This window comes from Misgurnus anguillicaudatus, chromosome 1, assembly GCF_027580225.2.
Source record: "Misgurnus anguillicaudatus chromosome 1, ASM2758022v2, whole genome shotgun sequence".
NCBI classification, from domain to species: Eukaryota; Metazoa; Chordata; class Actinopteri; order Cypriniformes; family Cobitidae; genus Misgurnus; species Misgurnus anguillicaudatus.
The window spans coordinates 18,131,744-18,157,184 of NC_073337.2; the positions used below are offsets into that span (position 1 = coordinate 18,131,744).

The following is a 25,441-nucleotide window of genomic DNA, read 5'->3' on the forward strand; positions in this document are numbered from 1 at the left end:
ATCTCATGGCAGTTCGTACATATTTTACGAGGTGGCGAATTTGTATTAACTCGTACTTGGTACGTTTGCCTTTGCCCTGTGACATTGTTAGGGGTGGGGTTTCGTTATTGTTTTTTAGGATAATCATATGGTTTTGCACGATTAGCTAATAAGAATTAGCCAACTTTTAAAATATGTATGAATTCTCATGTTATCAGGCTGGTTAAAACTCAAGTAAACATATTTGTACTTTTTCATTGTATAAATGTATAAATGAGGGTACTACCTGACCACAACCGGGGTCCTACCGGGGCACAATCTCCCATACTGTATAAGGCCTCCATTGTTAATGTCATTTCCTGTCTGTTTTTATCGTCTAAAAAGTATGAACCAAACCTGGTCATTGTTTGGATGTATGGTTCCAGAGAACATTCAATATCTACAAACCTTTTTGATGCACATATTAGGAGTACGTTACTAAAAAATATTCATTAAATAGCTTTGAAAATCTGATTTTGAATTTGATAAGAAATAGATTAATAGTGTATTTATTCAATTCTTTAATAATCTTGACTGCAGACTTTAACTCTTTCCCTGCCAATGACGAGTTAACTCTAAGAGAAAACGCTTCCCTGCCAATGACGAGTATTTCCGGCATTCCACAATACCGCTATTATCCACAAGGTGGCGCTCTTTCACAACTTATAAAACTTGGAAGTAACGCCCCAGAGCAAACAGATGCATGTCCGTGTATGTTTTGAGGATCACTCTATATCTGATCTCTATCAAAAGTCATTCACAAAAACGGAATTATCATCTCAGCTTTTTGCTTAAAATCTGGTGTTTTTGAAGAAACCTACCCATATTTGAGAGGTGCTAAAAAGACTAATGAAGGTAGGATGATTTTTTTTTTTTTTTGAAAGCATAGGGTCTGTTCTTTCATTTAATATATTGTATGTTTATATATTTTAAGAAGAACATTTTCTGGAAGGCATTAAACTTTTATAAAAATCATGCTGGCGCAGGCTGGCAAATAAAAAAAAAACACTGATCGGGGAAAGAGTTCATTTTATGACAATCTACGCTTTATAGCATTTATTCTTCTTAAAATATGTCAGTCTTCTTTGACAAAAAAGAACTTTCATACTACTAGAATGAGCATTTTGCAAGTAAAGTGATTGTGTATAAAGTAGATGAACAACTACTTTATAACTTTATTTTTTATTATTATACTCAAGAACACTATAGCTGGTCTCCAACATATTAATAGCCTCAATTTTAATATTTATTTACTAATTTTTTATATTGGCTTGGCTTCTTTTATGTATGTTAACATGAACATATCAACAAGTAAAAATCAAAAAAGTAACCCTCCAGATATGTTTAATCCATTGTGATAGCCTTTCCCTTGCTCATAGGTTGGAGACCCCTGCTGTAGCTAAACAATTTTTTAAACCTTTATTGCAAGAGTATAACACCACAACAATATCACATAAAAAATGCAGTTGAGCATTTTTTACAGTCTGAAATGAAGTGTTTTAGATAAAGCACTTCTCCTAACACTGACACATAACTCAAACTTTGTGTTGCTTTATGGTACTCCCCTAAATTTCCCCAGTGCATCCAAGGCAGAGTCAGAAATGGGCTTTCAATACTTTTCTTCATGGCCGGAGATTCCCACACCCCCACTCATGCTCCCTGGGGTCAGATGAGCACTGCAGGTATGTGGCCTTGGGCTGGGCTCTCATTGTAAATATTGGCCTTATCTCTTCTCTGTTTAACTTCTACATCCATTCATCTCCCTTAACGTCAATGACTAAAATACTTGACATTTTGGTGGGCCGTACATGCCCCTTACAGACTAAAAATGACCCCAGCAGGAAGATACCTGTTAAACTTTTATCCGTCGTCTTTTTGTGGAGTCAGACGGGAGAATGGCTCAGCCACGGGTTTTACCTTGAACCATGTGATTTATCTGCAGTTATCGCTCTGGTTGGTCATGGCTGAACCACAAATGTGGTAGAAGAAATGTAAGAGCACTAGGGTAGTATCTGTGCCCCCCACAATCAGCACATATGTGTGATTTAGGGCAAGACCACCAGCTACGCTGTGGTCTACCTCCCGATCTGGAATGTCATGCATCTCTCCATCAATTCTTTTCACAAGTTTCCTCAAACATTCATCCTCTAAACAACCAAAATCGAATAAACACCTGGTTGGCCAGACGAACGGACAGGCGAATAAATAAACAACTGAACAAACATATAACATGAGTACACAAACAAACAAACATGGTCTGAGTGGCCAGATCAAATTAATAACAAATAAATTAACAAATGTAAATACATTCCCTAAACAACTACAAATGACTTAATGGACAGACAGACAAACAAACAAACAAACAAGTGAGCAAGACATCTTCTAAACAAATACATAATATTCAGATGTTGTTTAGAAAGACCTACCTTCATCCTAGCCCAGAAAAACACTGAAATAACCCTTAAAAACCAACCAAAGCCCTTTCAGTAAAATACAATGGAGTTAAAACTTTCCTATGGATATGACAGTTCATGGGTCTTTGCTTTTAACTCTTTCCCAGCATTAAACAGACTTTTATTGTTTCACTAAGACTGAATTTCCATTGATAGCAATTGCATTCGAGTATCTTATCAGTCACCTTGACTCTTAAACAGTTTAACCGATGCGCTATGAGACAGAGCTCTCTGTTTTCTTAAGCCATGACAGAGCAGGCTATCTTCTCGCAGCAGCCATGACTAATTGAATTCAGAGCCACAGATACGATCAGCTCAGTGTGTCACTAGATTAGTGGGACTTTATGTATGCGGTCGCTACGGTAACAAAAGAGTGGACTTCCTCCCTGGTGAGCATACGGCATCAGTGCTGCATATCTGGAGATAATGCTTCCGAAAGAGACTCAATTGCATTTAACAGAAGGAAATGAGTGGGTAAGAAGATATGGAACTGATGGTGATTTATTCCCATTGAGCTGTGCAACAGGTGCACAAAAGAAAGAAAACATAACTACTGTTTTATTAAAGGTGCAATGTGGGACTTTTTCCTTACCCCTCTTTTTCGAAAAAGGTATAAAGAAGCTATGGTAGCTGCCAGTGGACAAACAAGTCATCGTGTGGAACGACGTAGTAACAAAACACAATCTATACAGCAGTTTGTCCATTTAGTGCTACATTCCATGTTCCATGTTAGGGGACCCGTGGTGTATGTAGATGAAAACGTCTCATTCTAAGGTCATAAAAAATACAGTTCATTTTGTAAGGTCTTTATACACCACTGATAACATAGTAAATTATATTGCATTTCTGTCAAGAGATCCTACTTTCTGTTAAGTCCCACATCGCACATTTAAGAAAGGTGTTGATGACGAATGATGACAAAGGTTGTGGGTTTGAATCCTAGGGAACACACAGACTGATGAAAATGTAAACCTTGAATGCATTGTAAGTTGCTTTGGATAAAAAATATTGCCAGTAAATAAACACTGTATAGTGGTTACAATACAAATTGTATCTGAAACACAATACAGTAATTTTCTTGCTCTTTTGGCAGTCCAATCAAATATTGGGACGAAAAAGTAAGCCAAAAAAGGGATGCATGCAAGATATTGATTTCAGTTCTCAACACATTTAAATTGGTGCATTTAAGCTATACATTTTACATTAGTAAGTGTGATCCCTGCGAATCAAGCCCATGATATTTTATACTGCCAGTGCAATGCTCAACCAGTCGAGTTACAGAAACATAGAAACTATCCTCCCTCTTGATCCAAAGACATTGATATGCAACCTAGTGGAGTGAAACCAGAAATCACATGGGAGCAGGCTGGTTTGGGCATGTTCCATTCAGACAGATAGGCAACAACGTTCAGAACCATCCAAAACCAGATCTGTTAACATAAAATGCTGCAGTAACAGTATGAGGGATGTGAAAATCCAACACGAGTCATCTCAGATCCAAAAGACATCTTCCCACTTTCTCAGCATTGCCGTTCACATGACCTCGGCAAGCTCCCTCAGCTGACCCCAAACTAACTACCCGGCCTCCCACTCATCTTTCTCCTCTGCCTCGGGGTTTAGCAGTGTTGGGAAATGCAGTTAAACCAGATAACAAATCCAAACCTCTTGTATAGTTTGGTATGAGCACGAATGCCTGTATATCCAAGAAAATGTTGCACCATTTTGTCAAATCAAATCACCTAGCTTTGAAAAACGGCGAATACAGGTGGTGAATCACAGGAGAAATTACCTCCACCCGACACTTGAAAGGTAAAGAGGCCGCTATCATGGGTACAAAGTTTCCATCACACTCTCACTTTTCATGTTTCTGGCTGATTTCCAGCGGGTGTAAACTTGTTACACAACATGAGAGACATGAAAGGGGGAACATCAGCGGTCACTGGGAGTCAGTGCCGCCCCCATCATAAACAACGGCTTTGGGAAAACAATAATCTGGATGTCTTCCAAACAGGTGCTGGTAGTTTCCTCTCCTCAGAAGCAACTGGTATGATGTAAAGCACTTATGGTTATGGTTTTATTAGTCTTTTTTAATCCACTTCCAGCTCAACGCAGCTTATCCGGAGTGATGGAGATATTCTCCTGTATCGGTTCCAGCTGAAGTGAAGACTTCAAACAAAAGTTACACATGGGTTTCTCGACAATAGTTGACAGGTATGAATGGCCTTTTTGTAGTAACTTAAGAGAGTGCAGTTGGCTTTGAGAAAACCTGACCTCTTCAAAACCTCTTTGAAATCTTGAGGAGGAGGTATGTGTTTATTTCCATCCACAAAGGGTGGTTTTCTAGCTGGTCTAGATTGTAAATCTAAAGTTCTGATATAGTAACATATTATTATGCTGGTTTTAGCTAATAGACTACCTTGGACAACCAACAAACCAGCTACCAAGACCACCTTAAGCTTGTACTGGCTAGTTTAGTATAAAATGAGCAATACACAAACATATTAGACGGTAAAATGAGCAAAAAACGATTTTGTTAAGAAGGCCCGCAGGCTAACTTGTAAACGCATGCAGTGTGCAGGGTTGGTGACAGTGTTTTGAACTGATATGTTTTATCTTTCAGGTGATATACTATGCTCTCTTAAAAGACAAGAAAAGACAGTGTTGTCTGGAAGCCATGTCTCTTCCACATGGTTAGATCACACAGGGCTCCAGATGACCTTGCAGTTTTATCTGTAAGCGTACACCACCAGATACCACTGAGAGAGATGAGAATACGACAGCACCCTGGCGCTCATCTCAAACATGAGTTCGCATTTCATCAAAGCTGATACGGAGTCTTTGAAGTAAATTTTTGTAAAAACCATAACACATAAAGTGGAGATCGTGTGTGACCTAGTCTCCGGGAATTATCGATTTTTCATTCTTCACAACATGTATGAGCCCATCATGTTCGGCTACCGACAACAAACACAGTATCCGCAAAGTTTAGTGTTTAAAAACACTTTACTGCAATGCTAATTCCAGAAAACAAAACTTTCTTAGTTTTGGATCTGGCGTTCGCTTTAAAGATTATGGAGATTCATGGTTTCCTGTGAGATGGTGGATTGTGGGAATGAGGACAGAAAGCATGCATGCAATAGAAGTAGTTCGAAAGAATAGTTTGCTAATAACTCCCCTACGCTCTCGCACACTTTTGCTGCCAGATGATCTTGCATAACAACCGCCAAACCGGCTCTCAAGATGGGAACACCAACGGCCGTACTAAGTAAATGCTTGGGTCAGGTCATCTATGTGTATGCGTGGATTTGTCTGCGTGTCTGTGATTGAGCATGTGGGACTTTGGGTATTTGTTTGGACTGGTGGTGCAATAAGATCAAAGCCTATTATCTTATCAGAAGTGTCCCAATTTAAGCCCATCTGCACATGCCATCTTTGCAGGACCATAACATTCATGGTTCGCCTTTAAATTTATTAATGCAGCCATCCATCATTTTCATATTTACTGTTAGGCATCAAGCTGGCATAATAACAATTCGTAATTAAAATGCTGCATCATTTCACAATTTACCTGAGGGGTTTTAAAACTTTTGAGCTTTCTAAAGGCAAATAGCTGTAGATTCATTTACATGTAAGCATTAGTATTAATACTCACAATTTTATCAGTATGTGTGGGAATCGAACCCAAAACTCTTACTTTGGGTTCACACCAGATGCGAGTTTTTTAACGATTAGCGTGAGTAGATTACATACAAAGTCAATGCAAAGACGCGATCAGATGCTTTCTCAAATTGGTCGATACGAATGACGCGATATGGGCGGCCGTGAAAACACGCGCTATTCGCCTCAAACGCGTCTTCGCCCAAGTTGAAAATATTCAACTCGAGTGAAAAATTCACATGATACGAAGTTAAATCCCGCAAGTAATCTAGAGCGAGTAACACGATGCCTCGCGTTTGGTGTGTACGTAGCATTAGGGTGGTGCAAATGCAATGCTCTACCACAGAGCTAAAGATTTCAACAAATACGCAGATGATGATAAAACAGATGCTACACATACAGTAAACTACACAATGTGCTTACACTGTGATACACGGACCGCCAAACTATCCCGCTTCCCAACTAAAGATCAGGTTGAGCTTTTGTATATTTTAACACAAAGAAAGAAAAGATGCTGCCTTTCACAGACATTTTGGCAGAGGTGCTGGTCTTAAACAAGCAGAGCTGGCATTTGCATCTTGACCTTGGAAAGAGAACAGACAGTGTGAACATCATTACCGCACTCCCCCTTTCTCACCTCCCTAATTAAAAAGATCCAATGTGATACTCCACCAAAATTCAGAGCCTTGGCCAACAGATGACTTGAGATCCCAACCCTTGTATTCACAGCCCTCTGTAATTAACCACAAACTTAACTTTGCAAATATCCGCATGAGCCAAAGCATCAGTGTTTTGTGTGAAATTCCTGTGAGAAACTACTTTCCACACTCCTCTTAAATTCTGAGAATCCGTTGGAAACCCAGAATAATGCTTGCATAAAACCTATTAACCCCTGTGACCCCGAAGATTGGATTTCAGTGGATGCTGTAAAGTTCAGGATATGTGTTTAACAAGGAGGTGATGACTGTAATAACAGGTAAAATTTCTTATGAAGGAAACAAAATCATTCATCACAGACTTGGCATGAACTCCATACACCGAAGCAGCAAACCCTGTCCACTGTAGCGTTTCTCGAGATTCAATTACAGATCCACAGGCAAGAATAGCTCAGAAAACTGTAGCTTTCAATTCTGTGAGGGAGAACAGGAGGTAATGGAGACTGTCCCTGTTCTGCTATCTTTGAAGTGAAAAAACAGGCTTAGGCCATGACATTATTCTGACCCACCCAAACTACAGCAGAGCTCTTGGGGACCGTGTGTGGACTTTTTGGATTGGTACCATTTTATTTTTTTTAGAACAGGAGACCACAGCACTTGCAGCAACCTCGGTAACCCCTCTTTACAGTTTACCATCACCTCTCAGTAGGTCACCGTAGAAAAGTTCCCACCCTGAAGGCTTATATTTAAGTCAGAATATGGAGACACTTGGTGAGACAGCTCCCTGTCGCTCCACTTCAGACAGGAAGGACAGTGTTTGGAGTGAAAGCAGAGGTCGCAGAGACAGACAGTGTCTCTGAATCTTGGACCGATTTTGTCTATAGAGAATCCTGCTGGGCCAGCATGGGGCCAAAGCCTTCACCTGATGAGTTCTTGTCCTCCCACAGCTGTATAAATACAGAGCATGACACATTTGCTTGAACGCGAATGGTATCGAGCACTGCTCCGCTGGAAGCCAGTGTAGAAAAGCAGGTGGATTTTATAATAGTAGCTGCATGCAAGGAGTTTTGTCATAGATTTATAGCCAGATTTATACATAAATGGTCAGTAATCAGTTTTGTTTCAATGAGGTTATAGAGGTTAAGGTTTCATGAGATTAGGAGCATCAAGGTTTTTTATTTCAGTTACTGATTTCACTTTGACATGATCTTACTCAGTTGATTTGAAAGATATCAAGGTTATATTTCCACAGAAAGTTGTAGGATGTTTTGTAGAAAACAATTACTAACAAAGTAATGATTTCAGCTGGGTTTTCACATATTTACAGTACATTTAGCAGATATGCTAAGATTAAGCTTTGTTTATAGTCACGCTTTGGTCCACAACGCAAGCCTCCGCTAATTGCGCGTGCATCTCAACAAACGGACGAGGCGTTTATAGTTAATGCACTCGTTGTTGCACTATTCTTTGAACCGCCAGGGGGTGACACGAGCAATCAAGTCAAAAACAAACACAAAGTAGAAGATAGAAGAAGTCGTCCGCTGGAACAACCCTGGTGCTTCTAACATCAGAACTTGATATAAATATGAGAACATGAATAAAACAACACTCTCCTTAATATATATTTACTAAACAAGCAGTACAGACATCTTAACGTTTGTATTTTATTCCTTATCCAGTGGTACACTTACTACAAATATAAGCCAATAATTCTCAATCATATGTAAAACATTTGTGTTTTAAATGGTAAGGTTTACATACTTTACTTTAAGAGTGTCAGATAAATACAATATGCATTGTTGTTCATGGATTGATCAAAGAGATACGTCACAGGCTAGCCTGTTCGACCAGAATCGCCTCGAGGTCGGTCATTTTCGTATGCGGAGCCTAGGGTGGCCATTTGTGCCAGTTCCGCCGAACACGTCCCGAACATGTTTTCGGGTTCGTTCTCCAGAAGTCGCGTTGCTTGACCGCATACGTCATCAAGGTTCTCAAATCTCAGTTAAAATACATTAGAAAAGATTTATTTCTTTTAAGACATACAATCATTGTAGTTTCATTCTTACCTTGAAATGTAACGGTTGCTTTTCCGAAATTAAACCCGAAATATTAAACCTTGATAACATATGCGGTCGTCCAACGCGGCTTCCGGAGAATGAACCCGAAAACATGTTCGGGACGTGTCTAGCGGAACTGGCACGAATGGCCATCCTAGCGGAGCCGTGCATGGAGTTACAAAAATTTAAGTGCACACCTCCACGCAAGATTTTGGGCATAAAAGAACAATATATAATTTTGACCCATACAATGTATTTTCTGCTTTTGCTACAAATATGCATGTGTTACTTGTGGTCCAGGGCCCAATTATGACTTCTGAAATAAAGGATATTTCCAAGAGAACATAAGGAAAATATATAGGGGCAATTTGCCGGACATGGATTAGACTAGTTCTAGACTGACCTAGAGCTTTCCAAACTGAAAACAACTTGCACTGCCATATCTTAAAATACACCAATACCCTTTGTTTTGCCTTAAAATGCACATATGTAATGTTTTTATTACGACATGTTTGTTCAAACTAGTTATATTTCCAATATAAACTAAGGCCTTGTCCTGGCTTAAGCTAACCCCTTTTCGGGAAACCACCCCATAGTAAATCTATTTGTTGGCATAAAGAACACTAGGGTTTGGGTGTTTGTTGAAATGGTCCATCGTGCATCTGCATGCTATTTGTAATCATGCTACAAGCAAATAGGCGTACCTGTTTCACAAATATGATAAATTACATTGGCACTCCTTAGTTTTAGTGTTTAAGCCAGATGCAGCCATTACACATCTATATCCTTGGGATTATGAGTATTAAATATACAAAATAAACAAGTCTTTCTTCAGCATTTGACCTTTTGTGTACAATCAAGCTTGGCTCAATTTGAACCCCCAAAACCTTTAAAAGAGTGACGCAGACCACCCCTGAGTTTTACTGCACCCAGCACTTAGAAAATCCAGACACAAGGCCTGAGCCAGACAGCATGTGTGAGAAATCAAATCGAAAACATCCGACGCAAACGTTACTTATTCTATGGAAGCCAAACACGTTGTTAAATGATTCATTGTGTGAGGAACAGACTTCAGAGACCTGCCTCATAGATAAACTGACGTCAATCAGCAGGTGACCTTTATAAAGACGGAGCCGTACCGCAAACAACTAGAAGATCGGGAATGTTCCTTAAATGGTCATGTCATATATATGTTCAAAAGAAGAGGTGGTTTACATTCCAAGCAAAAAGCTGTGAACAAAGACAGTCACTCCACTGTCCATCCCAGTGGAAAAATTTGCTCAGTGGTTGCTCTTTCATAACTCATCTGAAGTGTATCATTGTAATTTTCAACTAGCAAATAAGCTTCAAGATGTTTATGTTATAAGGAATAAAACTGTAAATGAAATGACTGTTGACATACATTATGACTATAGATCTATAAAATGAATAGCACAACGCAGATAATTTGGTGGAGGGAAGATTTTTATGATAAATAAAACATTTTATGGCAGACTTTGGTGTCTAATCTCCAGTGCAGCCTAGGAGAAACAACTGAGATCTCACTTGTGTGTCTCATTTGAAGAGAGGCAATGTAGACAGAAAGACATTTAATCTTAAAAGCAAAACCAAAAAGCATACGTACTCATCAATTACTTGCAACCTTTGGAAGACTACTCATGCAATTTTCAGTGAGGACAAATAGAGCCAAGGCCAAACACTTTCTTCACAGAGACGGGCCCTTATGAAACGGATGCCAGCCGTGTGAGGGAGGCATAATTCAACATGTCACTGACCATCAACAAATATGCACTTAAATAGTTTAACAAATTTACTAAATTATAGTCTTTACAGTAGTGGGTATGCAAGTCCTGTTGAAGCTATCAGCAGGGGATCGTGTTGGAGAAACCACAAACGTAATCCTGGTCTGAGGCTCCCAGATAACTTCACCAGCTTGCGCAAGCCTCCGTGCCGCATGGTGTAAGCGGTGTACCCCTCTGTGCAGATGTGTTCCAATGCAAACATTCCTTAAGAAGCTGTCTGGCAGCAGCTTGGGGTTAAGAAGACTTTTGGTCATTCTCTCCCTCTATCTCTTTACCACCGTTGTCATTCTCAATGTTTGAACATGAATAGAGAAACTTTTTTATTGGCAGAGGGATGTTCTTGGGTCAATGGGTTTCTCAGATCACACCCATAACGGTACAGGGTACCACTGAGAGCAACTCAAAGCCAGATCCCTATATTGTACACCACGCAAAGGCTAACTGCGGTAACAACCTTTACTCTTTGTCCTCAATAAGACTTGTCACATAAAGCAAAGCCAAATCTGCTCCCTATTCCATACAAGCAAAGAGGAGATGAAAGATCAGGTGCATGCGACATTCATGCAGCTTCTTGGCTAAACGTGAAAAAGTCTTGCTTTTGGCAAGCACACCTCTTCTTTCATCCCTTCTACCACCACCCACACTCCAACCCCTGTTCCCCCACCGAACCCCAGTTTCTTTTTAATCCGTTCCTTTCAGGGTGCAGTGAAAAGCTGATGGGTCCAAAATCGCACTTCTATTCAGCAAAGGCATCTCAATACACTTTCTTTTCCATGAGTCAGTGAGTTCACTCTGTGGTGTTGACTGAGCCGAACCCAAACGGGACTCGATTGGAGCAGGGTCTATTTCCCAAGCATGGTTGCATTACCTACAGCTATCATAAAAGAGAGGCAGTTGGGTGGATTGTAAAATGAGTTAGTAAGTCAGCGGTGGGCACAACACAATGTAAAGTTTACGGCTCAAAGAATACCTGCCAGCAAAGAGGTGGGATTTGACCTAGAGTACATCAAAAGTAGATCTGTAGAAAAGAGTAAACAACTGGTCTATTAAACTGCAACTGCTTGCAGCCTCAAGCCAAGTGCTACTTCGGTGTATAAACCTGAGAAAACAAGCATAGGTCCACAAACACACTCGGAATGCAGGTCACCACCTTACGTAACACATTAATAATTAGGGGTTGCTGAAAACCACTGGCACACTTCTACTTTTGTCTGTTGGCCAAAAAAGATGCCTACTGTATGTGAGAATGATGCACCTCAAGTCCAAGTTTTAATGTTTGCCATTCTATTCTTTTTTATTTATGTAAAGGCAATTTAATTGGACCACACGAAATGCATAGCCAAGTCAATTACTAGACCCCCACCATTTTAATAACAATATCAATGTACATAAGTGATATCAGTCACCAATTTTTCTCTTAAAACTACTTTAAAAAAGTAATTTAAGAGACCTTGGACATTTAGCCATGGGATAGGACACTCATTTGCCAAAAGGTCACCCTTCTGTCGAGATGGGGCAAAAATATCTCAGCGTCTCTTTCCCTCACATCTGTAGCAATGCACTCAAACATCCTGTTTTCATGCAACACTCAGCAAAACAGGCTTTGCCCCCCTAAGGCAGCAACCCAGTAAAAGGATCTTTCTTGAATTTTCCTAGGATATAAGAAGTGTTGCCACACCTATAAACAATTTAACAGTAAAGCAAAAATTGTTGGCAAGACCGTTGTGGTTTTCAACTGATATGCGCATACACACAGAGCTCTTGTGGGCATTAGATAACACACTAGGGACCGGCGTGTTCCCAGTGCAGTGATCTTTAGCCTGTAGCGATGTAACTTAGCCATCCTTCGCATGACTAATAGACCTTGTCAACCAGAAGAAAATGAATATCACAGCGTGCCTGGCTTTGTACACACCATGGAGCAGTCCACTTCAATAATACGTATCCCTACTTTGTTCATGTGCCTTGCCGGGTCAAAGGACAGAAAGCATGACTTGCTGCACCCTACACAATGCACTTCTGGCCTAACTCTATTCTAACCAGTTTTTCTGATTGAATTTCAGATTACTGCAATATTAACTTTCTTGCAGACAGAAAAGAGGATCTGTGATCCATGAAAGGCAACCAACCCTTTTCATCCGCCTACCTAGTCTCATCTCTCTTCCTCTCCTCCTCTACCCTGCCCCATCTATCCTTGCCTTTTCTGAGTTGCTCCATTATGATGTCACGGTGGAGAGCAAGTGAGAGAGAGATGAAGCAGGCAGATTTGGGCTGGTTAAAGCTTTAAAATCCGTAGTATTCTGTATTCCATCTGCTTCTAATGCAGTAGGTCTTTTGTGCACATCTTCTTTGAAGATGCACAGGGGTGTGAGCCAAACATTGTACCACTTCAGTGCACAGTGCCAATTCAGCTTAAATTACCACAACCATCATATTCAATGGTACAAATTATCTACTTTAAAGAAAAGATAATGTAGTTTGCTCAAGTAAGACCAGCACCTTGGTCCTGGACAAACATTATGCGATTATATTTAGCATTGGTGTTATGAACTTCTACAACACTATCATCCTTTCTGATTTTGGATGTAGTTAATGGTTGGGGAACAGGTCTGTAGTATTTTAAAAGATAAAACTGTTCCTCTTGTGAGAGGGAAAATCAACCACGAAAACGAAAGGATCTGTGCACAAAAGGAAATAAAACCCCATTCACACTCTCTGTTCAATGTACCTCCCATAACAGCCACAAAGACACTAATCGATACAGGGAAGACAGCAGTGGAGGGAGGCAATAAAGTCTGATAATATCCACAAAGCATGCAATAGACTTGATTCACTGTCTACATCGGCAGGTGTGCTATCAAACAGGCTTAGTACCGGACACAATGGGTCCCTGTGCATGTGTCATAACTGCAGTAATGGACTATTCACTCAAGGTTAACCTTCCCTCCTGACTGGCTTTATATGAGAGAATATTTGTTTGCACATTTTTCGGGGTTTCAAACCCCCATCAAACTTCAACCACTGAAAAAATGCTGACCTGAACCTTGCATGAACTATTTGAAAGACAACAGTTCTTCTTTTTCTAGAGAGTCATTACACCAGGAACATTATGCTTTTAAGGAGATTACACCATAATTATGAGATTACGAGGCTCTGGTATTTGTCAAAAGACACAGAGAGGTGTTTGTTTGGTGTGTGTGTCGGCCTAAGAACGTGTTAAAAGCCAGACCTTATGTATGGTGACCCCGGTCTTGACTTTTAGGCAAGAGGCACTTTGTCTTAAACTCCCTTAAAGAAGAAGCTAACACTTTTCCATAATCTGAACTAGGGAAAATGATTAACCTTTGATTTGCTGCAATTTAGTAAAGGAGGATTCTTAAATGATTAATGCTGAGTTCAGACTGCATGATTTTCAAACTAGTCAGTTTACAGATCTTTTCACACTGCGTGACTATCTGGGGTAGTGTTCAGTCGCTTGTGTTTTCAGACTGCATGATGGATTGGCGACAGGGGGTTTCAAACTGCAGGACTTTACCATAGGAAGAATCTCCGACACCTTTGTCCCGGTCCGCAAACTATGTCTCACAACCAAATGCACACAAGAAGTGTCACAAAGGAAATAAGGCAAGGTCACGCGTGCAGGACCGGAGTTCTCATGTGAGACTGGGATTATTATTAAAAATGGTAGCCCAAGAAGCTTACCATACAAATTGCTTGTGTGCTCATTTGCAGCAGAAAGAAGAAAAAGAAATAAAGATTATGAAGGAGGAAATGGTTGGGGAGACTCCTCCCCAAACTTCCAGCTGCCCTGTATGTTGCCCTCTCATTGGCTGTAGGTCAATCGCCATCACACGGCATGATCTTGAATCGCCGACAGGTTCAGATATCTTACACTCTTAAAAATAAAGGTGTTTAAAGGGTTCCTCACAGCGATGCAATAGAAGAATCATTTTTGGTTCCACTAGGAGAACCATTCAGGTTCTTTAAAGAACCATTCCTTTCAACTTTAAGGGGCAGTTTCCCAGAAAGGATTTATCCTAGTCCCAGACTAAAATGCATGTTTGAGCTGGCTTTATTTTAAATCACCTTGCACTGACAGATCTTAACATATATCAGTGCCATTGCTTTGTAAAGGTTTGTTTGTGAAACCTTACTTTGTACAGGCCTAGTCCTGGATTAACCTAAACCCTGTCCTGGAAACTGCTGTTAAATCTTACAGAAAGGTTCTTTAGATTTTCTTTATGGATCCATACAGCCAAAAAGGGTTATTCTATGGAATTGTAAAAGTGTACACCACATTAATATTATGAATGTATCTGAACTGCTTTTTATTGGTGTTACAAAATATCCACATACGCACACAAAGTGGGCCCGAAGTCTCTATGTGTACTTCACAGACCATTTGGTGTGAGCATTGGGGAGACACAGATCAAATCTTTTGACCAAATATGCAGTGCTGTGGTGAACCACTGTAGATATCATTAACCACGATTCGACTGTTTATTTGTTCTTAGTTGGCTTAAAAAACGATCTGTTCCAACACCTAGTACTTAAACACTCGACTAACCCTACACTCTTAAATTTAAGTAACTCCCTTGGCACTACGCGATCAGCTCAATTTCCTTTTGCGTTAAACAGTAAAAAGGAAAATAGCACATGGGTTTGGAACAATACAGTATGATGGTGAGTAAATACTGATCGTCGGCCTAACAATTCTTTAAAAAGTAGCCAGTTACATTTTCCTGAGATTCCTTATATACTTAACTAAAACATACAGGACTTTGGACAGTAAGACTAGCTGGTCACCATGTAACCATTCAGTCTGACTCAGAGTGGGGCTGGCTAGTCTACATCTCTTTATATTAGCTGCATTGTTAGGATGTCCATTCTTTCCTGGTCTCTGATGATCCAAACAAACCTCAAGCTTTCGGTTCACAGATGTTCCTGCTGTGGGCCGAGCCAAGAGAAAGTCTGTGTGTTTATGTGTGACCTCTGTGTGCGGCACTCGGCTCGTGGCGCGTAATCAGAGCCAGTTGTACAGACAGTGCCAGGTGCCTAACCGAAGCCGTGCTGATGGAGAGATAGAGAGAGAGAAACTGTGAGAAAATTTGAGTAAAGGAGAGCTGAGGTCTGGAATGAAGCATATGCTCCAGGAAAATGATGGTGAAAAGGCATAAAGTAAAATAACGAGGGAGTGCGTTAAAGTGAGAGAGAGAGAGGTGGGAAGAGTGTCAAAGTTTATGTAACGGCGAACAAATGCAGCTGATGAGAGCGAATGAAGAAAAGGGAGTAAAGAAAAGAGATAAAGAGCTGTCAAAATGTAGAGCTGAGAAAAGGAGGTGAAAGGTATTTATTGCTTTCTCAGGCAGAGACCATTTATGTGTGCATGTGTGTGTGTTGGGTAGGGGGTCTTATTTATACTAAAATATCAAAAACCTCTATTTGGACATTAGCTGTTTATGAAGAAATCAGTTAATAAATCGATATTCCTTAAGCAATACTGTATTATGCACATTTGTCAGCACAACTATGATTCAGCTGTAAGTCATTTATAGCTGGATGATATACAGTCATAACAGCACAATTATGCTTTTATCCAACAGTTCAAACGAAAGTATGCAAATAATTAGGAAAGTATCCCAAAAACCCTCATTGGTGGAATAACTTTAAAAGACGTTTGCACATCAAAAAAGTTAAATTATAACTATCAACAACAATTTAGGCTGTTTCAGAGAGGTTATTAAAGTAACAAAGAAGCAAGCAAGACACACACTGTAAAAAAAATCAGCATTTTTTGTCAAATCAACATATATTGTTATGTTACTTTAACTTAAAAAATAAGTTAAACAATTTCAACTTTAAGTTATGTCAATCTATACAGGTCAAAACTTAAAATCGTATGTTAAATCGACCAAGTAGTTTAACTTCATGCTACATTTTTTACAGTGCATGCAAGTGGCTGCATGAGACCTGCCGTGGCCTTTCTCGTAGTATTTTTTTTACTGTGGTATACTGTGGTGCAGTGATACAAAACAAGTGCCTGTTCTGGTCCTATGCTGTTCTGCTCTGGTCTTTCTTTATTTTTTAATCAAAATTTTATTTAAATTAATTGTCAAAATATGTACCCCAACTGCCACGAGGGTGGTGGCCTACCAACATGTACAGCTTTGCATCAAAAGAGTTCATTTTAGTATCTCAAATGTACATATATGTACCCAGTAATACATATTAGGACATTTTCAAAGGGTACTGCCCCGGTGACAGCTGGGGTACGGAAGAGCGGAGTGCAAAGTAACACTTTTTGGCTTTGGCTCTATCATTTTATACACAATCAACACAATCAACACACACATCTCTACAAATGAACACTTAAAGTTTGTTTGTGGGACCTGCTGTTATCGTACAATTACACCAAAATTGACAGGAGTGCAAATGTTACAACTTACCCCATAGGTGGGGGTTAATTGTAACAAATAGAGGGTTTGTTGTAACACCTGTTAGAAAATTGTGTTTAAACACAAATAATTCAATAAAATAAAATAAAAAAGTCTATATACTAAAGGTGGATATTGTTTATATATCTGCCTATAATCGATAGATATCCAAATATTCATCCATCCATCATCCTTCACCTAACCATCCTTGTAGTATGCATCAATGCATTTAAATAGACTTTTTGAAAGAGCTGCACAATTAAGGCAAAAAAATCATAATTGTGAGTTATTTCTCCTGATATTGTATTAACAGTTTTGATTATTAGCATTTACATTGTTTTCATTCCATTATCATTGAATAGCTGAGGCTTAATTGTACTACTAACCCCGCTGTGTAAAAATGTTTTAATTTCAGCTATCAGTTACTAGGAGTTGTTGACATGTTTTAAAATGGTGTTATGTTTTAGGTAACAAGACAGTGATTAAAATAATATAAGGTTGGATTTGGTGACTTACACACCCAACTCAGAGATCGAAAAAAAAAACATATGATGAAGAAATTTTCTTCCATGCCTCTAAAACATTATTTATTCATTATCTCAACCAAAACACATCAAAACTTTTCTCCAATTCACAGGAAATAATCCTGACAGTAAGAGAAAAGGCGCAAAAGCACAGATTGCTCGGGCATGTATAGATACAATATGTAAAGTAACCGTGTTACTCTTAACCCCGCTCACCTCTACATATTTTGAAAACATTTTATAATAGTGTACTGTAAAATATTAAATAATTCCTTAAAAAAACTTGAGTATAAAAACTTGAGTATAAAAACAATAGAAGTCAGTGGAAAAGTCCATCTATGATAGAAAAAAAACATGTCTGTGTTTCCTCACTCTGTCCGTTTTTAATGGTTGCACACAACAAACATGTGGTAGTGTACAACTACAGTACGTCTGTCGCTCTCTTTGATCATTTAACGGCCATACCTTTGAACTAGCAAATTCCCTGGAGGGACTGGGTTTGTGGATATGGTGTGCGGTTCTGTATGTGGGTAATTTCTGTTGATGGGCTTCAACGTACAAAAACAATTGCAGTGTCACATCAACAAACCACTCAGGAAATTTAGATGTGGCAGGGGTGCTCGCTCACGTCATAATACTGGAGATAAAGCCCTCAACCGAAACAAGGGAAGGAAAATGACATCTGCCAGCTCATTAAATGTTATTAGATGTTTTTTTTCTTTGGAGTTGAGCTGTGCACAAAGTGTTCCTGGTCTCTGGACGGATTAACCTTGTAAAAAAACAGGATGGCTGGCAAAATCTTTAGTTTAGATTCCACACAATTTTTCTAATGTTATTTTTCTTCCTGTTTTTACTAAAGACTGATTTGTCTTCCAGGAAGTTTACATATAAATGTGTACTCTGTTTATGATAAAAGCTCTGTTTTATAATGAGATGTTAAAACACGCAAGTCAATTCACAATTTTCATAGGATTATACAATATTCACCATAACAAACAACAAACTAGAATGGGACTTGATTTCATTCATTACTATTTGACTGTAAAGGTGAGCATTACATTCAAAATGTAGGAGTTTGGATGAAATATCATGCTTACTCTAACATGGGAGCCTGAAATTTTCATTAAATTGAATGACAAATAGGACTCAGTAGATGAACTGCACAGTGTGGGGGGATATGACTGATTTTATCTAGTGAAACATTTAGTAAAATGTGAGTTATTTTCCATTTATGCCATAAATCCACAGGGTGGGCCGTTGAGTAGTGTGTTTCCATGTGAGAAACCCCGTCTAATGGCTCAAGCTTTAAGTCTCCATCTCTGGATGTCTAATAGGAACATCATCACTTGTCTTCAGTGTCGTGCACTCTTCCAGATAAGGAGTGCAGCACGCCAGACCACCCATGGCTGGAGCATGCACAGACATAAGAACCCCCCTCCCCACCTTAGGTTCCAGTGTTTCACCACTGACAGCACCTCTTCTGCTGCGAAACGCTTACACTGTTCCCTTGTACTCTCAATATTCCCCTGTGCTTCCCATCTAGCACAGTGTGAGCCATCAGTGGCCTGTTTACATTTCCTGACATCTTAATCTCAAACAGACAAAACTTGAACGGGCTGAGGACAGAGCCCTGTGGAACTTTTCTGTAGTACAGCACCATTACATTCAGTGAGAGTGAGGATGCAGGTAATTATGGATGTGTTAGCTGATGCCCGTAGATGACAAGAGTATGTAGACAACCCATGTTGACCCGGCAAGATAATCCATATTTTCTATGTCAAATCTCTGTGATTTGCTTCACTAGACACAGCTAAACTATACAGTTTGGCAAATGGGCTAAGCTGAGTTTGAGAGAGACTGAATTTCCTTAGACAGTTATATTGTGAACAAAAATAAAAAAAGAGATAATTATAGCAGTCACATCCCTGTCAGGGGGATTTCACATATGCTTATCACAAAAACGTTCATTAAACAAGGAAGTGCAGTAAAGAAAAATGAAAGATTGCAAAGTAAATAAAAGATTTGCACGTTGCGGAAGACCTGTGTCCCCGTGAGATAGGATGTTGCAATCATTTATCTAAACTGAATGTTAGTGCATAGTGTAAAAGAACATGTGCATGCACTCAGCAGTCAAATAAGTATAAAATAATGCAATAAATACAATAGATATAATATAACATCTTTTTTGAGTAATTATTCTTGGCTGTATTGCAACAGACCGTTTTATTTGCTAAGCTGCACACATTATGGATGTGTTCTCATTGAACAAAAACAGAATTCAAGTTTATATGTCCTAATTTTAGGCTCGTGTTACCATGAACAACACCCTGTGGAGTCATTCCATTTTTAAATCAGTTGTTAAGTCAAAAGCACTGAAACCCAGGGCGACACAGCCTGAATGAAAGAACTGTTCAGGATTCTCATCTATCACACTCAAGTTGTGCAAGACTTAGTGAACATACTGTATGCTGGGAAACAACTGGGAAAAATTCTCAATTGGTAAAGCATTATGCTTGCAGCGCAAAGGTTGTGGATTTGATTCCTGGTGAACACACATACCGATAAAATGTATAGCTTAAATGCACTGTGAGTCGCTTGTACAAAAGCATTTGTCAAATGCGTAAATGTCAACAGGATGTGTAGAATGCCATTACTACTTGCTCTTTTGTTTTCTCTCACGGACACACATCTCTCACACACACCCATACTTCCCCTATTCTCAGGTATATAAAGTGTACAGCCTGAGCTATAATCAGTTTACCAACCAGACCAACCACATATTTCCTCAGTTTACCACTGGAAACTGCTCAGCTCTAAAACAAGTGACTGGAAGGATCTATGTTGTTTTTTACAGTCTCTACCACTGTCATAAGATGAGGCCCTTGCATACTTCAAACTATCCATGCTCCTGTGGACGACTCCTCTTATGGACATCTAAAAGAGCTTTCACAGATCTCCAGCACGCAGGCTGTCTGTCTTCACATAAGCTGTTAAGTTGTTCCATGGGTTTACTTTAAAATCTTGTACTGCGGAGCTTTTGTTTGTTTGGAAACTCGATAAACAGCACTGGCAGATCACAACACGGCCAGCTGCACGGCTGACTGATGTCCTCGAACGCAGAGTTTGTCATGCGCTTGCTGTCCAGACACACGATTTGAATCAAACTGCAGCCGCAGAAAGCTTGTGTCAACACCAAACAAGGTGAATGTGCTGCCCTCTGTGGGAACGACTACAAGCGAGTCCAAACAGGCTTGTGAAGAGCTCTGGGTATAAACAAAACCACCTCTGCAGAATTTACTCAGCCGTGCCAATGCATTATAATCTTTGACAGTTTTACTAGCCCCACCAAAGCTAGGCTGTCAGTCCTAGAGACAGCAGGTACTGCCTCAGGCTCTTCAATTCTTTTTGAAGGAGTATAGAGGCCTGGGTGGACAAGCCCACATTAGGAATAATTGTTCCCCTGTGACCAGTCAAATAAGAACTTTATATTAGGGACATAATTAAATCAATGGCATTATCAAAATTTTATTTAGTATTAATCTAACATAGTACCGTTTAAATTTTTTCATTGAGCATAGTAGTATTTTTATTTCACTAAAGGGCATCAGTGTCTTTGGTCACAGTGCACTCAGTTAATAATAAAACACACTTCCCCTCTTTCTTTGTCCCGCTGCCCTGCAATCTCACGACTGCAGCACAAGAATCCCTGTGCAGTCAACCACAACCATGCTTTGAAGCAGGCACGCACTTCCTGCAGGTTACAAGAAAATCCAGCTTGTAAGGATCTGGGGAAAAAGGGTTGCAAACTTTGTCCGAGTTCAGCGGCACATGAGACAATAGTCAGAAACAGCTGACATCTAAACAGAAAAGTAACTCTTCTTCTTTCAGTTTTTGTTTTTTTCCAGGAATGACAGGCGGAGAAACCTCGCTTGGCGGGATTTTTAAACGATTCTTATTTCCTCCGTGCTGAAGTGCCCCGCCCTCCTACTGTCTCTGCTCAGGTTTCCTACCAAATGTTTGATAATGACTTTCGAAAACCTTGGCAAGCATTTTGTTTTGTATGGGAAAGTGCTTATGGTGATCTGTGCATGTCTATCATTTACCGGTTATTTGGAAAGTGCGTTTTAATACAGCAAACCCTGAGAAAAGAGAAATATAGCAGTCGGAGGGAAGAAACACCAGCCATCTATCTGTAACGGAGCACCACATGTGGGAGATAGGGAGTTAGTATGCTGCCCCGCTCGGTTACACACAAGGGTTTCTCAGGTGGCTGAGGCTCCCCTAAACCACCCCCCTAAAACTGCCTCTATGCTTCATTTCACAGATAGAGATCTTAATAGCCTTGACAAAACTGCTGCAACAGCTCGCAAACTGGAAGTATCGGCTGCGCGAGTGACAACATTTGTAATAATAAAACAGACGTTCTCAGACATTAGCACACATAAAACAGCCAGGTGTGAGTATTCCTCAGATTTTAGATAGACGTACCACAATCTACAAATTATTTCAGATCCTTTATTCAGTTTCTGTAAAGCATCAAAATTTATTCACATGCATTAAAGCATGTCTACAACTATGTCTATGGCACCTGCAATAGCTATGCATTGGTCCAGTAGGCAAATTATAATCCCATATCAAACATACAAAAACCACAAACAACATCTGGGGCCATCTTAAGGAAACACAAAAGCCACCTGTGGATTGAATAAGCCTTCAAAATTTAAATAATGTGACTCAAACACTGCACAAGTACTGGATGAATGCCTAGTTCACAGGTAGCTCAAACTGACCTTGCAGATCTTGCTCTCTTCTGCCTCTCTGCTACTCCGTCCCAAAGTCATATTTGGAGCTGGCATCAAAGTTGTCCTCCTATCCAGGATCTCTGTCTTGAGTGACAGTTGACAGGACAACATGGAAGAATCTGTGCCCTTAATTTCCGAGCTCCTGGGTGACAATCCATGTGCCATGCTGCTTCTTCCTGGGTTAAGAATGGGCAGTGCAGTGTGGATGGGTTTGGACCCCACTGCTGGCTGCCGGAGTTTCGATGCAACACCAACCACCGGCATGGTCCCTCCAAGTGCCAAAAGCAGAATAAGAAGGGAAGACAAGGGGGGAAAAGTGAAGGAGTGTCTCTCGTGGCTTTCTCACATGGGAGAGAGAGAGACACACAGAGAGAGAGAGAGAGAGAGAGAGAGAGAGAGAGAAAGAGAGAGAGAAGAGCCCTGTCTGCTCTTGACGTCTGGCAGGGGCTGTAAGAGGTGGGAGGGGGCGATTTGTCTCTCAGAGAGCACTGCTAGCAAGAGAAAGCGTGGCCACGCTCATTCTGTTGCCGAAAGCGTGTGCTCCTCGCAGTAACTGAGAAGGCTCTCCCCTCCTCCTTTCTCACCACTCCTCCTCTTTCCCCACTGACAGAGCAGCACTACAAAACCAAACAGCTCATGGGGGCGTGAACTCCACTGGAAGGTAACCACCACTTTGCTTTACTCACTGCCTGAATACCGAATGGCTGAATGTGTCTCTCTCACACACATCTCCGCTTAAAAACACACATCTCCAACTTTCCGGTTTCTCCTCTGTCACTGGAAAAGCATTCCTGAGCAGCGCGTCACAATGTGACTGCAACTGTCAAAACAGGCTTTCCGCAACCCAGCTCTGATAAGTGGACATAGACACCTCACACTGGCTGCAGCTGGAACAACTGAACATAGTGATGATAGAAAGAGTACAAATAAAGCAGGAAAAATGTTTGGGGTAGTTTGGAGTAAAAGTGAAAAGTTGAAATTGAAAGTAAGTCTGTATATCTGCGACAGCCAACACAAATAGATGTTAGATAGAGAGAAGGTCGATTTCTGTTTAATCCGGAAACAATTTACACTAAAGTTGTTTGTTTAGCTTCATGGTTATATTTCATAGCTGCCAAACTCTCTCCAGCTAACTTTTTGTGACCCGTCAAACTAACTTGTCTATCATTCACCAACCGTATTTAGAAATAGCTGGTGAAAAGTCAGAAACACAGGAAAGATCAGAGACACTAGAATTTGTGTCAGACAATTTGCGTAATGTTCGATTGTGCCAGTGAGACAGTTCTGGCACAGAGCTCCCTGAGATCTACTGTCAAACAAAAAATCAGGGCGATTATTTGTGCTTAACAGAGGAGATACAAATAAAGAGATACAAATAAAGGACAGTGAATCATAATGCAATACAGTACATGGATTTTCAACTGTGGTGTGAAACTGAGCTGCCCTTAATGTCTTAAAGAGTTTATTAAGTGGGCAAAATATGACATGTACCACGGTTTTTAACAGCCGTTAGCCCGGTGTGAAACTTAAAAGGAAGTGAAAGTTTTATATGGAAAGAGCGCATCTGGTTCAGTTTAAGAGCAGGGATGTGTGGAGGAATAGCAAGGATTTCCACCACATCAGAACACTTTACCAAAGCAATGTCCAGTTCTTAAGTCAACCCTAAGCAACTTCAGTTTATTTAATACCTTATGGGATTGACTCAACCCTCACACAGCTAAGCCTATATTCTTGTCTGGTCTGAATATTTAAAGCCTGAGAATTTTCTTTTTTAAATGTTCTTCTCTTTTTTTTAGTTTAATGCTCTAATATGGAGCTTTTGCTTTAAACAGCCTGATCTCACACAAATTCGTACATATTTTACGAGTTGGCTAATTCATATCAATTCATACGAAGTTAATAGTGCAAAAATGTATGAATTATCATAAAAACCCACTCCTAGCCCCAACATCACAAGGGCAATGGGAAATCATACAAGTTCATGTAGGTTGTCTACAAACCGGAAGGTTGGTGGTTCAATCACCGTACCAATTGTCTAGGTCTCCTTGAGCAAGACACCTAACCCCAGCTTCTCCAGACAAGCTGGATGGCGCCTTGCATGGCTGACACCGCCGTCGGTGTATGAATGTGTGAGTGAATGGGTGAATGTCAGGCAAAACTTGTAAAGCGCTTTGGATAGCCATACGTCTGTTAAAAGCGCTATGTAAATTAGCCTTAAAGGGGGGGTTCAATGGTATTTCAAGCATTCTGACTTATTAACACAGTTATAGAGTTGTTTCCTTATGCTAAACGTAGGCAAAATGTCAAAAAAGCAGTTGGACATGTTACAGAGTATTTCTGTGCCGAATGCACTTCACCAGGGTTCGTACAAGTTACGGAAAGTTTTTCTCGATTACTGGTCCAGCTGACGTTTCAGGGGTTTTCTATATGTATCACTTCTTTATATGGGCACTTCCCCCGGAAAACCCCGCCCACCCGTCAATCAGCGGGAGACGCTACAGCTTGCAAACGTCTTATCACGCGACTAAGCTTTGTTTAATTTCAAAACTCAACAATGGCTTGAAAGATGAAGTGTGTTTTTGGATGTAAGGAGAAGAAAGCCAGCCTTATGGAAACAATGGATATAGTTTATTATCCAGGGTAGCAGCGGAGTTTTGCGTGTGTGTTTGATGCGCTGGATTTTCCCAACCGGGTCACGAGTTGCATGCGGTAACTAAGACTTCTGTCTTATGTTGGAAATAGGCATGTGCATAATATATAAATGACACGAACATGTAGTGAATCATAAGTTATAAGTGTTGTATAGTGTTGCATGACTCGTACTCGCTCCACCCGCGGTAGTAACTTGTCGTACGTTATCGGAAAGATTCGGTAAAGCTAATCTTTCTTTTATAAATCTGATTAAACTAAAGACTCTTCAGAGATATAAAGGATGTCATACTACTCTATAGATACTCCAAATTAACATCAGAAATGCAGAAACAGCGTGTGTTACGTGAGCTTTAAATTAACCTTGTTAAATGCATATGAATTGCCAC

The 25,441-nt window shown here is 40.1% G+C and overlaps 1 protein-coding gene across 1 annotated transcript in view; it reads right to left on the minus strand.

Annotated features, from left to right (window-relative positions):
- Positions 1 to 22,931, minus strand: part of nav3 (neuron navigator 3) — a 164,713-nt gene extending 141,782 nt beyond the window's left edge. Inside the window, exon 1 of the mRNA XM_073867495.1 lies at positions 22,392 to 22,931. Within this exon, the coding sequence (XP_073723596.1) occupies positions 22,392 to 22,667 (276 nt within the window). The 5' untranslated portion in view covers positions 22,668 to 22,931. The remainder of the gene's footprint in view (positions 1 to 22,391) is intronic.
- Positions 22,932 to 25,441: the final 2,510 nt, after the last annotated feature.